Genomic DNA, 15,403 nt, shown 5'->3' on the forward strand with positions numbered 1-15,403 from the left:
AGGATTGGGATGCTTAAAGGCTCCTGAAGTCAACATTCCTTTAATAAAAATTGGGGGGTTTATTAGCCGTGTTGGGCTTTGCCAACAGATAGCTTATATACTATGTACCAGAGGTAAAGCATAAGTCCAGACAGAGAGCTAAATACACAGTTGAAATACACACTTTATATGTTTACTGTTTAACCTGCAAAAAGATTTGTAATTCTGTACACCAGCCACATTGCAGAGCCAGATTGGTGACACTTATTTTGTGGTTCAGCGATACAGCTTTCTAGGTCACCTCTCTACAGCCAGCTCACTGGACAATGAATCTGCCGTGCCGTTGCTGGCAAATTAGTATAGGTGATCCAGGACACAAAAAGCCGAACAAGGGAGCAACACAGTGATCATCCTGCCTGTGTATTATGACACAGTTATACAAGACTAGCTGTACATGATTACAAATTCTTTGGAAGGTCAAATAGCAAACAAATATTTACACTCACACTTTCCTGTTCCCACTAACCACACGCTAAAACACTCAATATTAGCAAGCAGCTAGTATCCTTTGTGTACTGACGGTAGAGGGAGAAGGCATAGTTTAACCATTAATTCTTTTTTTAACTTTATTCAAATTTTAAAGTGACGGAGCTGTGATGTGCAAATGGATGGTGACTTCAGGTGAGCTCTGATGCCCTGCTGGAAAAATGCAGCATGTCTTTATTTTTCCAAAACGCACTGCAACCCAAGGGAGCATTGCAGTGTGAACAGGTCACATAGAAAACAATTGTTTTCTATGTGTCCTTGATGTTGATCAAGCACAGAATAATGCCAGGCATAAGAAACAGGAAAACATTTAAATATAAGATGTAGAAAGTCACAAGTTAAAACTCAGTTAGATTAATACATCTCTGCCATGCTTCTTAGCTACCAAATATTGGCCCATACTGGAAACATTAAATATCTATATATGGAGTATGTATATCTACATATACATACTCCAAAGACATGCTGGTAGGTAAATTGGCTCCTCTCTAAGTTGGCCCTCTATGTATGTATGTGAGATGGGGACCTTAGATTGTAAGCTCCTTGAGGGTAGGGACTGATGTGAATGTGCAACTATGTAAAGTGCTGCATAAATACCTGCAATAAATAAATAAAATATATGGGAGGCATTCAATATGTGTCATTTGTTACACGTTTAAAGTGTATGTAAACCCCAAACTTTTAGGTTTGGATAGAGTATGCAAGTAAGCAACCTCTTGTCAGCTTTGCCTCTCTATTTGTCCTGGTGACTATTAAATCGCTGGAAAAGATAGTGAGGGAAAATCCAAAATTTTGAGTTGCCACCAGAACTGGAAGAAAGGTGAAATCTTCCAATGGGAGCACTTGTTGCAGTGATCACTCTCTATGTGGGCATTTACTCTCCCTTCCTCTTGTGGCTAGAGGACAGAAAGTTAAGGGGAATTTGGCAGAAAAACTGACAGAGGTTTTAACTACCCCCTGCTCTATCCAAAATGGAAAAAAGGTGTTGGCTTTAGATAAACTTTAATCCCTTCGTGACTGACGACGTACAGTGTACGTCACCAGCATCTGGGCTGTTTAAACAGACTCCCGGTGACTTTTGCCGCCGGTAGTCTGTTTAAACTTGTAGAGCCGACTGTACACTACACTATTGCATTTCCTTTATATTTACATAACACATATGTCATTCTGCCTCTATAGATATTTTTGTGACTTCATAAGGAATATAAATATATTTTACAGAATACATCAAAATTGTAATCATATACACCTTACATTTTAGGCTACATGCACAGGGGCAGCTGGCTATTCCTGTGGTAAGAACCTGTGGGTTCTTGCAGCAGGAATCCCATGTGTCTCCATTCAGATGTGTGCCGTGGCTATGTGCATGTAATCATACACGGTCATAATTACCTCAGATCAGGATAGATGCTTGTCTCTGCGTCCAGGGACAATCATCTCTCCCGATCAACAGGTAATCATTCCATATATGTGTAGCCCCTCCACCTAAGTGAGGTGGCTACTTAAATTTAGTGCTGCTGGAACTGTAATAAGTCTGGCTGATTTGTTGTCTGGTATCACTTGGTCATTTCTTCGTTTTCTGCTATTGTCTGCACCTACCTCTAGTGGGGTGTGACCCTGCCACATAGTGGGGCAGCCAATAGGGGACTATAAGGAGTGTCTATGCCTCACCAGGTAATCACTAGAAGTTACATGGCCAGTGGTGCAATCTGGGGAAGTGCATACATACTCAGGAATTGCCATGTACTCAGGTCAGTCCGCCCCCAAACTTGGCCTGGTGGTGGGATGTACAAGGTTGGAGAAACTGACTAGGCCTCAAGCCTACAGGAGGCCACATGTGGACCCAGGTGGGGTCTGGAACTATCTGGGAAGGAGAACCAGAAGAGCCTCATGACTGCTGGAGGTGCCAGGATGGCATGGAACAAGTGTGGTGTCTCTTCCAGGGAAGGTCTCATGCATATCCCCTATTCAACTGTTGCTCTACTACACAGAGTCATCCTCTGCCCAGTTTAAGTATTCCCGGCACTGTGCAAGCTGGAAGGGATTAAATTATTCGGAAGTCTATTTTTGCCATGAATGTCTGAAGCCCCTATACCCTCTCTCCCAGTTTTGGCTGTTCTATAATAAAGCATTTAAAAGGCAATTAAAGTGACTCCCAATTTACTGTTCTCATCTTACAACCCAGCTAAGGATTCACCCCTGAGTGAAATGTCAGCCGTCTCTGCTTTTGCTGTTCCTCCACAGGCCTCTGGGGGTCAGGGGGGTGCTACATATGAATTCATGCAGATAGCCATGACAGATGCAGCCGCTGTCACCCTGTCATTCACTTGAATGGGCACAGCAGTCCGCGTCTGTACAGACACACCAGGGATTCCTGCCACAAGAATCTGTAGGTTCCTGTCGGAGCAATCCCCAGCCCCAGCTTCAATTGCCATGTTCCATATCCTAATAACTTTTACTCACATAGGTACTTTCGCACAAACAACAAACCTCTTTGTCTATATGAAGGTCATCCATTCCCTGTTCAGATTTTTCCATGTGTGCCAGCAGCTGACAGTTCTCCACATCCAATGTGGCATCTATTACAAGACCCCTCTGCTGAAACAGCTTATTTTTCATCATACAGGAAAGGAATACCAGCTGCAGGTATCAGACTGTTAAGGAATGTAAAGGACTAATACCTGAAAGAGTCTCGAAAAGATCAAAGAGAAAGATGAATAGTTCCACTCTAAAAGGTGCCCATACACTGCTCGATTCTCGTACGAGAATTGTGCGAAATCCCGCGATCGTACGAGAATCGAGCAGTGTGAACTAAGACGTGCGACCGTTTCTACTGTACGTCTTTTGTCGAGCCAACATGTTCGAAAACCCGCCGAGAATCGTACGATTGTCGGCGGGTTTCTAGCCTGCTCGCCCGATAGCTGCGGAACGGGCCTGTGTGCGCACGCGCACACTGCCCGTTCTGCATTGCCGCCATCGGAAGCCCGCCCCTCAGCGGGGCGGGCTTTCGATGATCGCAAGTACGATCTGCCCGTCCAAGGTGGGCAGATCGTACGGGCTTTCAAGAAGCATACGACCATCGCAAGACAAAAGTCTTGCGATGGTCGTAAGGTGTATGTGCACCTTTACAAAGTCTATTCATAACTCTCAGAAGTTGAATAAGTATCTCGAAAAATCCTTGCTTTCTGTGTAATGTGTTGAAGAGCAGAGTCACTTCATCTCAAGTTTTTATGCTACAGATCACCGCCATACTGCCAGAAGAATTATTATCCGTGTGCTTGTAGAACCAGTGCATAGTGTGAATGTATTTTGCAATAACAATGCAAAATGCAAACAGCAATATATTATCTAATAGTGATATATTATCAATAATATTTTTTTTTCTTACTCTATATATTCCATTCGGAAAGGGAAAAAAAAGATTTTCTTTTTTAACTATCACTTTGATGATGGATATATTTTCGACCAAATCAGCAAAATCACTATTAAACCCTGTTATCTTTGACTCAGCTGCTCAGCACAAAAATGGGGGGCCTCCCTGCTAAAAAGGGGGGAAAGGGTCACCTGAATCAAGAGATCCGCATGTAGTTAGGTCAAATGAGAGCACCAAGATCGTCACATGACCAATTTACTGCATTCCATAAAACACAATAAAATATTCCGTTACAATTGTGATATGCCGTTTTTACTATCTAGAATGCTGCTGTATACAATACAACATAATACAGCTGCCTCCGAAGCTCCAGCCAATCACTTTGTATGAGGAGGAGCTGGGGAGTGGCTTGCATCTCTTGGCCTCTGAGCAGCCTGTATGTAAGGGCATGGAGCATCGGCACAGCAGGCTGTAGATCCGGGTGGGAGTGCACTCACAACGGTGGCTCCAGGGGATCTGTTAAGATACCGTGCACGGGTGTCCCCACACCCCATGCAGGTATCTATACAGGAGAACCAAATATGTGGCCACACCTAATAATGCTTATGAACTGTAGTTTATTAGCTACTCCAAAAAACACCACCACCATAAGCACCCCCACCAACACCAGCAAGTAACATATAAAAATACAAGTAACAATTATACCCCTGAGACAACAGGTCAAACCCTGGGGAGGACAACAAGGGGGGAGCCACTGATCAAGAGACCTCAGGGTAAGGGTCAGGAGTCAGGTCCAAGTCTGGGTATAAGGCAAGAACAGGATACAGGCTATGGCAACAATACTGAAGCACAGGCCCCACTGCAAGGAGAGGCTAAATACTTCCCCAGACCAGCACCAGGTGGTGACTAATTGCTGGGAGACACTCCCGGGTGAGCATCGGAACTGCAGGTTCCAGCACCACAGTGCCACCCGGAGGTGGTCTGGTACCTGACAGCTACTGGCTGGAGACACCTGGAGGTGAGCACCGGAACTGCAGAATCTGGTTCCAGCACCACAGTGCTACCTGGAGGTGCTCCGGTCCCCGGCGGGATCCTGCAAAGCAGTGGAGCCGCCCTTAAAACAGAAGCAAAAATATTTTTAAAGGAAATTAAATGAAGGGAGAGACAGCAAACAGAAGGCAGACATCACAAAATGTAAGTTCAAAATGATGCTGCTGTATATCATGATTACATGTTTAATACCACTAGCTTACATTAGCCAACACATTTGCAGCCTAAACAGCTAGGCTTAGACTTTATGAAGGATAGTGATAGTGATGGGAACAATACTCTGGCTACCAAAGAAAAATTCTGTTTAATAGACTAATGAAATAATAAATCAATTACAGTACGCCAAAGACATAATTTTGATGCTTAATACTGTTCATGGCCTGAGTTTATTTAAAGCCAAAAATGAAGCTAAGTATTTGATAAAGGATACAGCAACATCCAGGGCAGCGGTGCCCATTGAGATAAGGAACCAAGGAATCGCTCTGACAAAGTACTCCGGACGTCGGTCATGTGACATGATGGCAGCCGCATACATAATGCTTGCCAAAGCAGAGAAGAGGACAGCCCAGACCTGAATTACTGGGAATACCATTCCTTTACACTGCGGATAATAAAATAATGATAACAGCAAAGCAAACCAGCAAAGGGCTAAAGAACCACTCAGGTCCTTCCTGTGAAGGGAACAGAATTGTGTATATAATGTTTACGGTATGTACATACAAGAGTGACCTGACAAGCAAGTCAAGGGTGTCTGAGGCTGGGAGAATCCCAAAGATGATTATATTATTATGAGTATATTGGCAGAGATCAGCTTGATATGTGATCTGTGAGATCATCTTGTTATTGTTATTCACTTCCTGATGAATGCAATGATACCCGGACAAATGGCACAGTCCACATACAGTCTTAGAGTTATAACGCCAAAGGAAGAGAAGACAGTGAAGTCTCATTAACATTAGCACTCCAGCTCTTAGATGCTCTTGCTTAAATCTGTGTTTATGCGTGTTCAGGTGCATTTAGCCATGTTTACATGTGTTTAGGTGCATTTAGCCATGTTTACATGTGTTTAGGTGCATTTAGCCATGTTATATGTGTTTAGATGCGTTTAGCCATGTTTACAGCATCTAATCAGATCCTGGAGGCCCCGTTCACACCTGAGCGTAGCGGGGTGCTGTCAGTGAGTGGCCATTCCAGGGTGGGGGAGAAGGGCATTGTTACATCTGGGTCCAGCAGCTCTGACAGAGTTTACCAAGTTGCTAAGAGCCCTCCCTGCTGGTCCCCCACACACCTGCCACCCCGCCTGAGGCTGCCTCACTATAGAGATGGCCCCGCTCCAAGGTGCTAAAGACAATGGATAGTCCAGCACTTTTACACAGAGAAACCAACCAACTCCTGTGGGTAAGGCCAAATCTATACCTGTGATTAAAGCAGAACTGAAGACAAACTTTTTTTTTTGTTTTTGATAGACTAAGGGAGGGTTATAACACCGGTCACCCTTTTTTGCCATCTGTGAATTGGTAGCCACAACAGGAAGTGTGAGGGAATATGGTGGGCAGCAAGGCCATCAGAAATAAAGTCCCCATTAAAAGATTTTCCATCTATTTCTGTTCTGATGACAGCCCAAAATGTGGGATTTTCTTTGACATTCACTTTCAGTGATAACGGTCACCAGGACAGATAGAGAGGGTGAATCTCCATGATGGTGACATAGACAGCCATACAAACCTGACAGGTGTTCTAATCCCTTTCCACTCTATACAAAACTAGAAAAAAATTGGCTTCAATTGTACTGAGAGACTTAAGTACTCATTGGCAGTATCCTTATTAACAACACATGGAAATGTGCTGCTAAAGTGAGAATGGGGATTACATTTCTCAGCAGTCTATAGATTTAATCACCAGTATAGCTTTGGCCTTACCCAGAGCAATGTAGAGAATAAACTCACCCGGTGGTAGGTCTTTAATATTAATTGGAACCTGGGCAAACATTTTTTTGGGCCCCCCAGCCCCTACCCACCACATCCTACAGAACAGATAGATGTCAGTGGGAAACATGACCCTGCGGTCATACTACGCGAGGTACTGCAGGGGGGAGCAACACTATGCGATAGCGATTGTATAGTAAACAGTAGGGTGAGGGTGCTCTCCGCACACCTTTCAGCAGTCCCGGCCAGTACACAGGGATGGTGCTTGTAGTAACTAAAGTCACATTTTCTGCCTTGAGAAAGGGACCCTGCGTGGCCCCGAAACGTCGCCTTTTTTCGATTGTCGTGACACCATGGTCCAATAAAAAGGACTTATTCATTTTTAAACTTTTTGAGTGCTGGTGACCTATTTCTTCAACTGCATAGTAAACAGAACGGTGCTTCATGTGTATCTTTTGCTGGCACAAGGGCAGCTGCTTTGGGCTCCACAACAATGACTAGGCCTGCGGTGACTGCCCCTTTTGCCCCACGTTGAAGACGGCTCTGCTCCAGAAGGAAGGACACTGTCAGCATGAATTCAGAGATGATTTGAGGATCTACAGCCGAGTGATACACAAATAAGCTACATTTTTGGTAATGGTTAAGGTACCTGAATGCATTGTTAAGATTTAACTCCTGAGTTTAATGTCACTTTAAGCCCTCGTTCACACCTGAACGTTTTGTAGCGCGTTCTACGCTCGACGAACGCTCTACAAAACGCTCAAAAATATAAATCCCATTGTATTCAATGGTCTCGTTCCCACCTTGGCGTATTTCCGCCCGTCCCTAACGTGCTACAAAACGGCCCACGCCTGAAAAGGTACATGTACTACTTTGGGCCGTTTTGTTGCGCGTTTCCATTGGGATACAGCCAAGTAGCCTTCGGAAACGTGTGTTTGTCGCACGACTTTTTTACTGCGACAGACGCGCATATGCAATACGCCTAGGTGTGAACGAGACCTAAAGGCTGATAATTTTTTCAAGAACAACAAAAGTGTAGCTTAGTCAAGAAATAAGACTATAGGGAAAACATTAATGAATGGAAGAATCTTCCTTTGTTAAAGCAAACAACTGTGAATATGCATACAGAGACAGTATTCAGTTGCCCACTTACCACTTTAGTGATGACCGGTACTCTGACAGTCCAGGACACCAGGACAGCAATGATCCCCAGAGTAAATCCCACTACATCTACACGTTCCTGAAGTCAGAAGAAGACAGCTTTGTGGCATTATTTATTATTGTACAATTAGAGAACAGGGATAGCTGTAGAACTATACACAAATATTCAGAAATATCCATAAGTTTAGTCAATAGATAAAGATATCATATGTGCTCATTTTCAGATAAATGTTTGATCACTTTCGAGACATGGCAATATTGAAGATCACACTGCTCTTTGAAGACAAATACTCGCACGACTGTATTGCTGTGAAAGAGAGAAAGCATTTATACTATAATAACATTCTTCCACTCAATAGATCAGGCTAATGATTTGTAGTTTTCTTCACTTTTTGGAATCAAGACCTGTCCTAAGTCAAACTTCAGCACTAGAAACCCATGTGACCACAGAGCTTCAGTCACAAGATTGGATCACTCCAAAACAAGCCTAAAATACCTTTACGGTGATAGAAGACTGTTTTAAAGTAGAGATACCATTTATCAACTGACTGCTAGTAACCAAAAGTTACAAGCTGAATTTTTTGAATATGTTTATTACAGTAGAACTTCAGCCAAAACATTTTGTTTTGGATAGGGCGGGGAAGGGTTTGATCCGCTTGTTATTGCCATCTGTGACCCTACTAGGGAGATTCGTCCTAGTGGTTTTTGTGGTGACCTTTGTCACTGGTACAGCAAGTAATGGGAAATCCATAATTGTAGTCCATCACGGGAGCGAGCTTGGAGCAGTGGCTACGTTACAACACACACAGGGACCATGGGGAACAAAAGTAGCCACCCTCCAGAAGGAAGGACAGTGTCAGCACCAATTCAGAGATGATTTGAGGATCTACAGCCGAGTGATGCACAAATAAGCTATATTTTTTGCTAATAGTTAAGGTACCTGATTGTTTTTAAGATTTAACTCTTGAGTTTAGTGTTGCTTTAAATTGTTTTTTTTTCTTTTCTGTGTTTTACATGTTATTTCCCCAGGGAGTAGAACTTTATAGTAGTAGTACAGGTTCTGTTTCTCTGAAAAGTCACAGTAAAATGCAAGCGTAAGCTAAGTGCAAATTGTTCTACAACGTATGCATTCTGCTAATGAGCTTAACCTTAGGAGTGAATCAGACAGGTATGAAAGCTGCCTCTGGCATAGGGAAACCCCACATTCAATATGCTTCGCTTTAGTCTAAAATGTTCAAGCTTTTTTCTCTTAAAATGTATAACTTTTCTAGCAGGATACATGTGTCTATTTGGAAGAATCAGCTTGCTGGATCCAGAAATGGCAGTGTGAGCATGTGATACAGTAACAGTGCTGGCATTGCCACAATTTGACCCATAATCACATGGCCTACAGTTATTAATAGTGCTATTGTTCTGGTCTGCAGCAGTAAAGACCAATTGATCTCTATTGGTTTATTATTGTAATTCAGTCAGACTGCATATACAGTAATCAGGGGTGTTGACATTTAAAAAAAAAACTGCTTGTCCAAGGACTAAAGCAGGGGCCCAATCTACTTTTTTTTCTCTAAAACAGTGCACGAAACAAACAATTCAAATTAACCAACAAATGCTGACTCTGCTAAATGTAACCTGGACTTCTAGGCATCAATTAACTTTGCTTACAAAAGGGTTAAAAAGGGCAGTTACAACAAATCCAAAATAATCTTCTAAAAATCTTGGGGTGCCCTTCAGCTTTGGTCTCGGTACATCATTGTGTTGCTACACTGACATCAAGTTTACAGCCTTCTATTACTGATCTTGGGAAAAATATTCCACGTGCAGGTTAATGCATTGATACCGCTAAAAATAAATAACAAGAGAGCAGTGTTCTGGATGGAGAAGGAATGAATGTGCTCTTCATTAAATACTGCTGACAGCTGCTGTAACTAATAGGTAAAAAGTATGTCTCAGAGATGAAGAACTGCCTGTTTTGGATTTCTAGTTCTTGATTAAAAGATTCCTGCAAGCATTTTTTCAGAGAATAAGATGTATACATAACAAGCTTTACTGCTAGAAGATTAGCTTAAAGGAGAACTATGAGGTGAGTGATTTCCGCTCATCCTTATAGTTCTAGCCGACCTGTGACAATGAGACTGTCACAGGTCGGCTCAGTAGATCGGGAAGTGAGCGAACACATACCGGTGCTTGCTCACTTCTCGATCCTGTCACTGCAGAGAGCCGTGACAGGGGAGTGACTGGATTCCCCCCTCCCCCCTCCGATCCTCCAGCGCTAAAAACATGGTCCAAACAGATGCTCCATAGCCAAACGCATTAGTCACAACACACACAAACCAGACATGTCTTCATCATACAGCCTAACAAATAAAGTATTTTTGAAGTCACTGTAAAATCCTTTTCTTGGAGTCTGTTGAGGGACACAGTAATTAGAATTTGTATCCTTACTAGGATATCAGAAAGGTAAAAGGGTCCTATGCCTTCTCTATTCACATGGATATTTGTACATTCTCCCACATTTTCCTGTTAGGCTTCTCTCATAACTCTTTATTACGGTCCCAGGTCTCCCTGGCTACTGTTTATATGGCCACACAATGGTAGATTTGCGTACAAACTTGCATACAAAAAGTCCCATCAGGACATTTGGTAATGCCATCAGAGACTTGACGAATATTGTTCATAATTTCATTTGATTTTAACTGAATGGAGCTTCCCGAATGAAAACTACACTCACTGTTTGAATTTAATTCACTCGAGAAAATAAATTCTATCCTGCTCCTTCGATTTTTTTTTTCCATCACTACAGTCAAAACCAATTGTCGATTTGACCTCATTAGTTATTAAAAATCAAACGCACATTCCAAAGACAAATCTTTCCTAATGACATTCTAACTGCGTCTACCCAGCTTTGGTGGTTCTCAGCCACTACTTCTTTTTGTGTTAGTTGTTACACATTACATGACTTTTCCCTGAACAGAACGGATCATCGTTACCTGCAGAATGGTCCCGAGCAGCTTTCTTTGAGGACCATGAGACTTTTCAGGAAGCAGGGGGGCATTTACATGTAGAGAGTAGTACCCCAGACTTATCAGCATACAGAATGATAGGGCAGATAGGACCGGTTTGCGTTGCCTTTTTCTTCTGGAAGGCTGATGACCTATAAGAAAAATATTTGTTTCTATAAAATTCTTCTCTTTGTCTCGTTTCTTTAAGAGGAACTTTACCCATATCTTTGAAATTCCATAAATACACCTTTAGAAATGTTTAGTAATGGCAATATACAAAGAGATACTTCTAGATAATTACCGGCTTTTTCATTCTTTGCATACTTTATTTTTATTTTCCTGCCCATTTTTCTCACAGTGGCCATTTTTACTAAGGGCAATCTCCCTTTACTTCCTGGAACTCTGGCACATGTGACTAGGACATGTGGCCGTGCACATAATCTCCCTTTACTTCATAAATCTCCCTTTACTTCCTGGAACTCTGGCACATGTGACTAGGACATGTGGCCGTGCACATAATCTACAGGGAAGAAATTGCCATTCCCTGAGATCTAATGAGATTACAGATGAGATTTCCCGGCAATGCTCTGCTGATGTAACCTTCCCAGGGTGCAACGCTTGGGCACATTACATCACTTATGCCTAAGAGGACCAGGAAGTGGGAAAAACAATAATTGTAATTAAAATAAAAATATGTTTGTTTAACTAATGAATGTAAGATGATTTCATATCAGCTTGCAGAGCTGCATGCTGAGGTGGTTTTTAGTCAAAGGGGGTAAAGGCCACTTTATTAAAACATAAAATATAAACTGGACACCATTTGAAGGTTAGGGAAAGGAAAATGATTTTTTGATGTTTAAAATATACACCTTAATGTTCAAAATATATAACTTTATTAACATACAACTATGTAACTGCATAGATGTTAACAATAGGGATGATTTATTTAGAGCCTATTCACAACTTGACTTTTGCTAATTTTCTCTTCTACAGTTGTAATAGATCATCCCCAGTATTATAATGGAATGCAAGGGGAGGGAAACAGTATTCATGTGGCTGCCCTCCATGGGATTGCAGTGACCTCATTTGAATGTCCGTTAGCTGTTGGACCCCATCCCCTTTTGTTTTCCCTTTATTTAACAGGTATCAGTTTCCTGCATGATTGGCCTAGTGTCATAACTGTTGTAGCAGCTTCCTCATGCTTCTCTAAGGGCTGGTGTTTGCGTGTCCGTACGTGCGTGAGCAGCATGCAGTTATTTGCACGATTATGCACATTGTACACAATTTTTGTGTTTTGAAGCGTGTACATGTAGACGCATGTTTTGACTGGCAGCTCCTGAACCATTGTGGGCAATGGAAGAATGCGTCTTTAAACGCTGCACGTTTTTGGCCATTTCCATTGAAGTCTATGGGGCATAGACGTGCTTTTAACTGCTCAAAGAAGCTCATGTACCTTTTTGGGTGTGTGGCTTTTTCCTGCTGGCATTTTTCTGCTTAGGTGTGAACCAGGGCCATTGAAAATCATGGGATTTAATGTGTTGGACGTTTAAAAGCTCTTTTCAACTGCTCGAAAACTCCTAGGTGTGAATCAGGCCTAATGGTCTGCCTCCTGCCTTTCTAGAGGAGTATAAAAAAGGCAATGTGCACGGGAGCACTCTGTCAGGACTGGCTACACTCAGCGAGATTCCCACCCTCCCTCAGTGTTTATTATATTGTGACACATACATGGGGAACATTTGTTTGGTAATGTTATATATTGAGTGGTAGCTTGGGTCTTATCACTAAATGATGAATGTATATTTTTAGAAATGTATTGTCTGATTTGGTTAACCAAAAAGCCATTATCATCCAAATTTAAATGTTGTCTATTAGTGTTATAGTTTATCATTAAATGGAGCCACTTGCAATCTCATGGTATATCACATCTAAGTGGAGTCAATGACAGTGACAGACTTTTATTATTATTATTATTATTATTATTATTATTATTATTGGACTTTAGATAAAATGTATTACATACTTGTTCTCACTCTGTAGCTGGACTTGCATACTGGAAACAAAGTTAATATAAAGTTTATAACATCTGACAATGCCATATAAGCTCCAGTGATGACCTGTTTACAAAACATTAAGATAAAAAAGCTTTACAACCTAAAGTTAAACTTTACAATGATGCTTACATGAAAATGCTAAATATTTAAATTGTCTACAAACTTATTTAAAGAACAACTTACACATTCCAGTGCAAGAAGTTGAACAGGTTTCCCTTTGTACAGGCAGTCCCCGAGTTAGGAACAAGATAGGGACTGTAGGTTTGTTCTTAAGTTGAACTTCTATGTAGGTTGGAACAGGCACATTTTTTAAAAGTGTAACTCCAGCCAAAAATTTACATTTTTGGGGGGGATAGCATGGGGAAGGGTTAACCCCCTGTAATGTTTGTTTTGCTGTGTGTGCCCCTGTTCAGAAGATTTCACCTCACTCTCTTTCCCTGTGACAATTGGATTTTGAAAACTTTGGGTTGTGGTGGAAACAAGAATTGGTGATAAAGCTTCAGTGGAGACACCTTTTTCCCATGATAACTCTTACAGGAGTGGATTTCCCTTACTAGGGGTATATTTCCTCTCACTTCCTGTTGTCTCAAGGACAGGAAGTGAGATTAAATCTTTCTAATGAGGATAAAGACAGCAGTAAACACCTCACACTAACCCGGAAGAAGAGGCGGGCACCCCGTCTGCACGTCTAACAAGAGCCAACTTACTGTAATGTACGTGCAGTACTACAAACCAGACCCAAAAAGGCGGGCACTCCTCGTCTGCACGAGCGCGGTAGCATTACAACTACCCCTGCTGTACAGCAATAGCCTCAGTTTGTAAATAAGAGTCGTATGTAAGTCAGATGTTTGTAACTCAGGGACTGCCTGTACTTTATAAATAAGGAAATGTTATATGCAGTAGACATGTGCGATTCGTTTCGTTCCGAATCGAAATTCGGACGAATTTTCGTAAATTCGGACATTCGGATGTATCCGAATTCCGAATTACAGACATAACGAATGCAAACGAATCCGAATTTCCATTTCCGAAATTCGGTAGCGTTCGCACGAACGTTCGTTTCGTTTTCTGTTCTTATTCGTTTCTTATTCGTTTCGTTCGTTGGAGCAAAGTGACATTAGAGAAGGAGAAAAATATTTTTTCCCCTCAAATGTCACTTTTGCTGCAAACGAATAAGAAACGAATAAGAAACGAATAAGAACAGAAAACGAATAAGAACGTTCGTACTAACGCTACCGAATTTCGTCCGAATCCGAATTCCGAATCCGAATTGACTTTCACACCCGAATCCCGAAAAACGAAATAACACAAATCCGAATTTAAAACGAAACGAAACGAATTTTTTGGCAGTGCACATGTCTAATATGCAGTGGTTTTCCTTCATAAGGCGTCAGCTTTATACAGTTCATAAGGCGTCAGCCTTATACAGTTCAAACATTAAAAAAAACAAAGAACAGTAGACTTTGATTCTCTAAATCCCTCCATGTTTGCTTCTATCCCTGTTTAATCGAAATTGGAAGGTCTTCAGTAGGGATGAGTAGAGTGATTGACAAAATTGAAATTTGCTATAAAAAAAAAAAAAATCTACTTTTTTTATTCAGAGGGTAGTTTTTGGTGGTGTATTTAGTTTTGTTAATTTAATGGTCTTGTGTTGAATGTTTTTGCGTTTTTTTCTTTTTATTAGAAAATGTAAAGCATATGGTACAGAATAGAAAATAGAAGGGAGGGTGATTTTATATTATATATATTAGGGCTGCGGAAATTAACGATTAATCCCTCGATTAATCGTTATTTTTTTGATCGATCAAAGTTCTTTTGATCCGTACTCACCTCTCCGCCGGCTTCCGGGTCTTCCGTCGGAGATCCGGTGACGTCACGGACATGAACGTCACTGGACTCCTCCCCCTTCCCTTCGTTACCCAATGGAGCTGCTTGGGCCGGTGAGTACACATCCCGGCCGGGAGAGAAACACTTTTTACCGGAAACGTTTAATCTACTCTATCGAGCAGATTAAACCTTTCCCCGCAATCGTTTTTTTCCCCTTTCTTTTCTGACATCGGGAGCCGCGGCCTGACCGTCAGTCAGAAAAGAAAAAAAAAGGCATACAATTTTTTTTTTTTGTATTCTGCCAGTTGCAGTTGTCAGAATAAAAAAAAAAAAGGCATAAGTAAGAATGCATAGCTAGATTCCTATTGGCTATTTCACTTTGCAATAGCAATCAGCAGAGGGGGACCTGAATTTTTCTATCAAGTCTGCAGATAGCAAAGAAGCTATTGCTTCCTGTGCTATTTGCCATCATTTCAGGGGGGTGCTCTCTCC

General features: G+C 41.7%; 1 protein-coding gene across 1 annotated transcript in view; it reads right to left on the minus strand.

Annotated features, from left to right (window-relative positions):
• Positions 1-15,403, minus strand: part of TMEM44 (transmembrane protein 44) — a 42,820-nt gene that overhangs the window by 17,769 nt on the left and 9,648 nt on the right. Inside the window, exons 3-7 of the mRNA XM_018567019.1 lie at positions 13,054-13,147; positions 11,022-11,185; positions 8,027-8,113; positions 5,379-5,549; positions 3,016-3,165 (exon numbers count right to left, since the gene is read on the minus strand). Of these exons, the coding sequence (XP_018422521.1) occupies positions 3,016-3,165; positions 5,379-5,549; positions 8,027-8,113; positions 11,022-11,185; positions 13,054-13,147 (666 nt within the window). The remainder of the gene's footprint in view (positions 1-3,015; positions 3,166-5,378; positions 5,550-8,026; positions 8,114-11,021; positions 11,186-13,053; positions 13,148-15,403) is intronic.

The sequence above is a fragment of the Nanorana parkeri genome, unplaced genomic scaffold (genome assembly GCF_000935625.1).
Source record: "Nanorana parkeri isolate BGI_ZX_2015 unplaced genomic scaffold, ASM93562v1 scaffold29, whole genome shotgun sequence".
In the NCBI taxonomy this organism is placed as follows: domain Eukaryota; kingdom Metazoa; phylum Chordata; class Amphibia; order Anura; family Dicroglossidae; genus Nanorana; species Nanorana parkeri.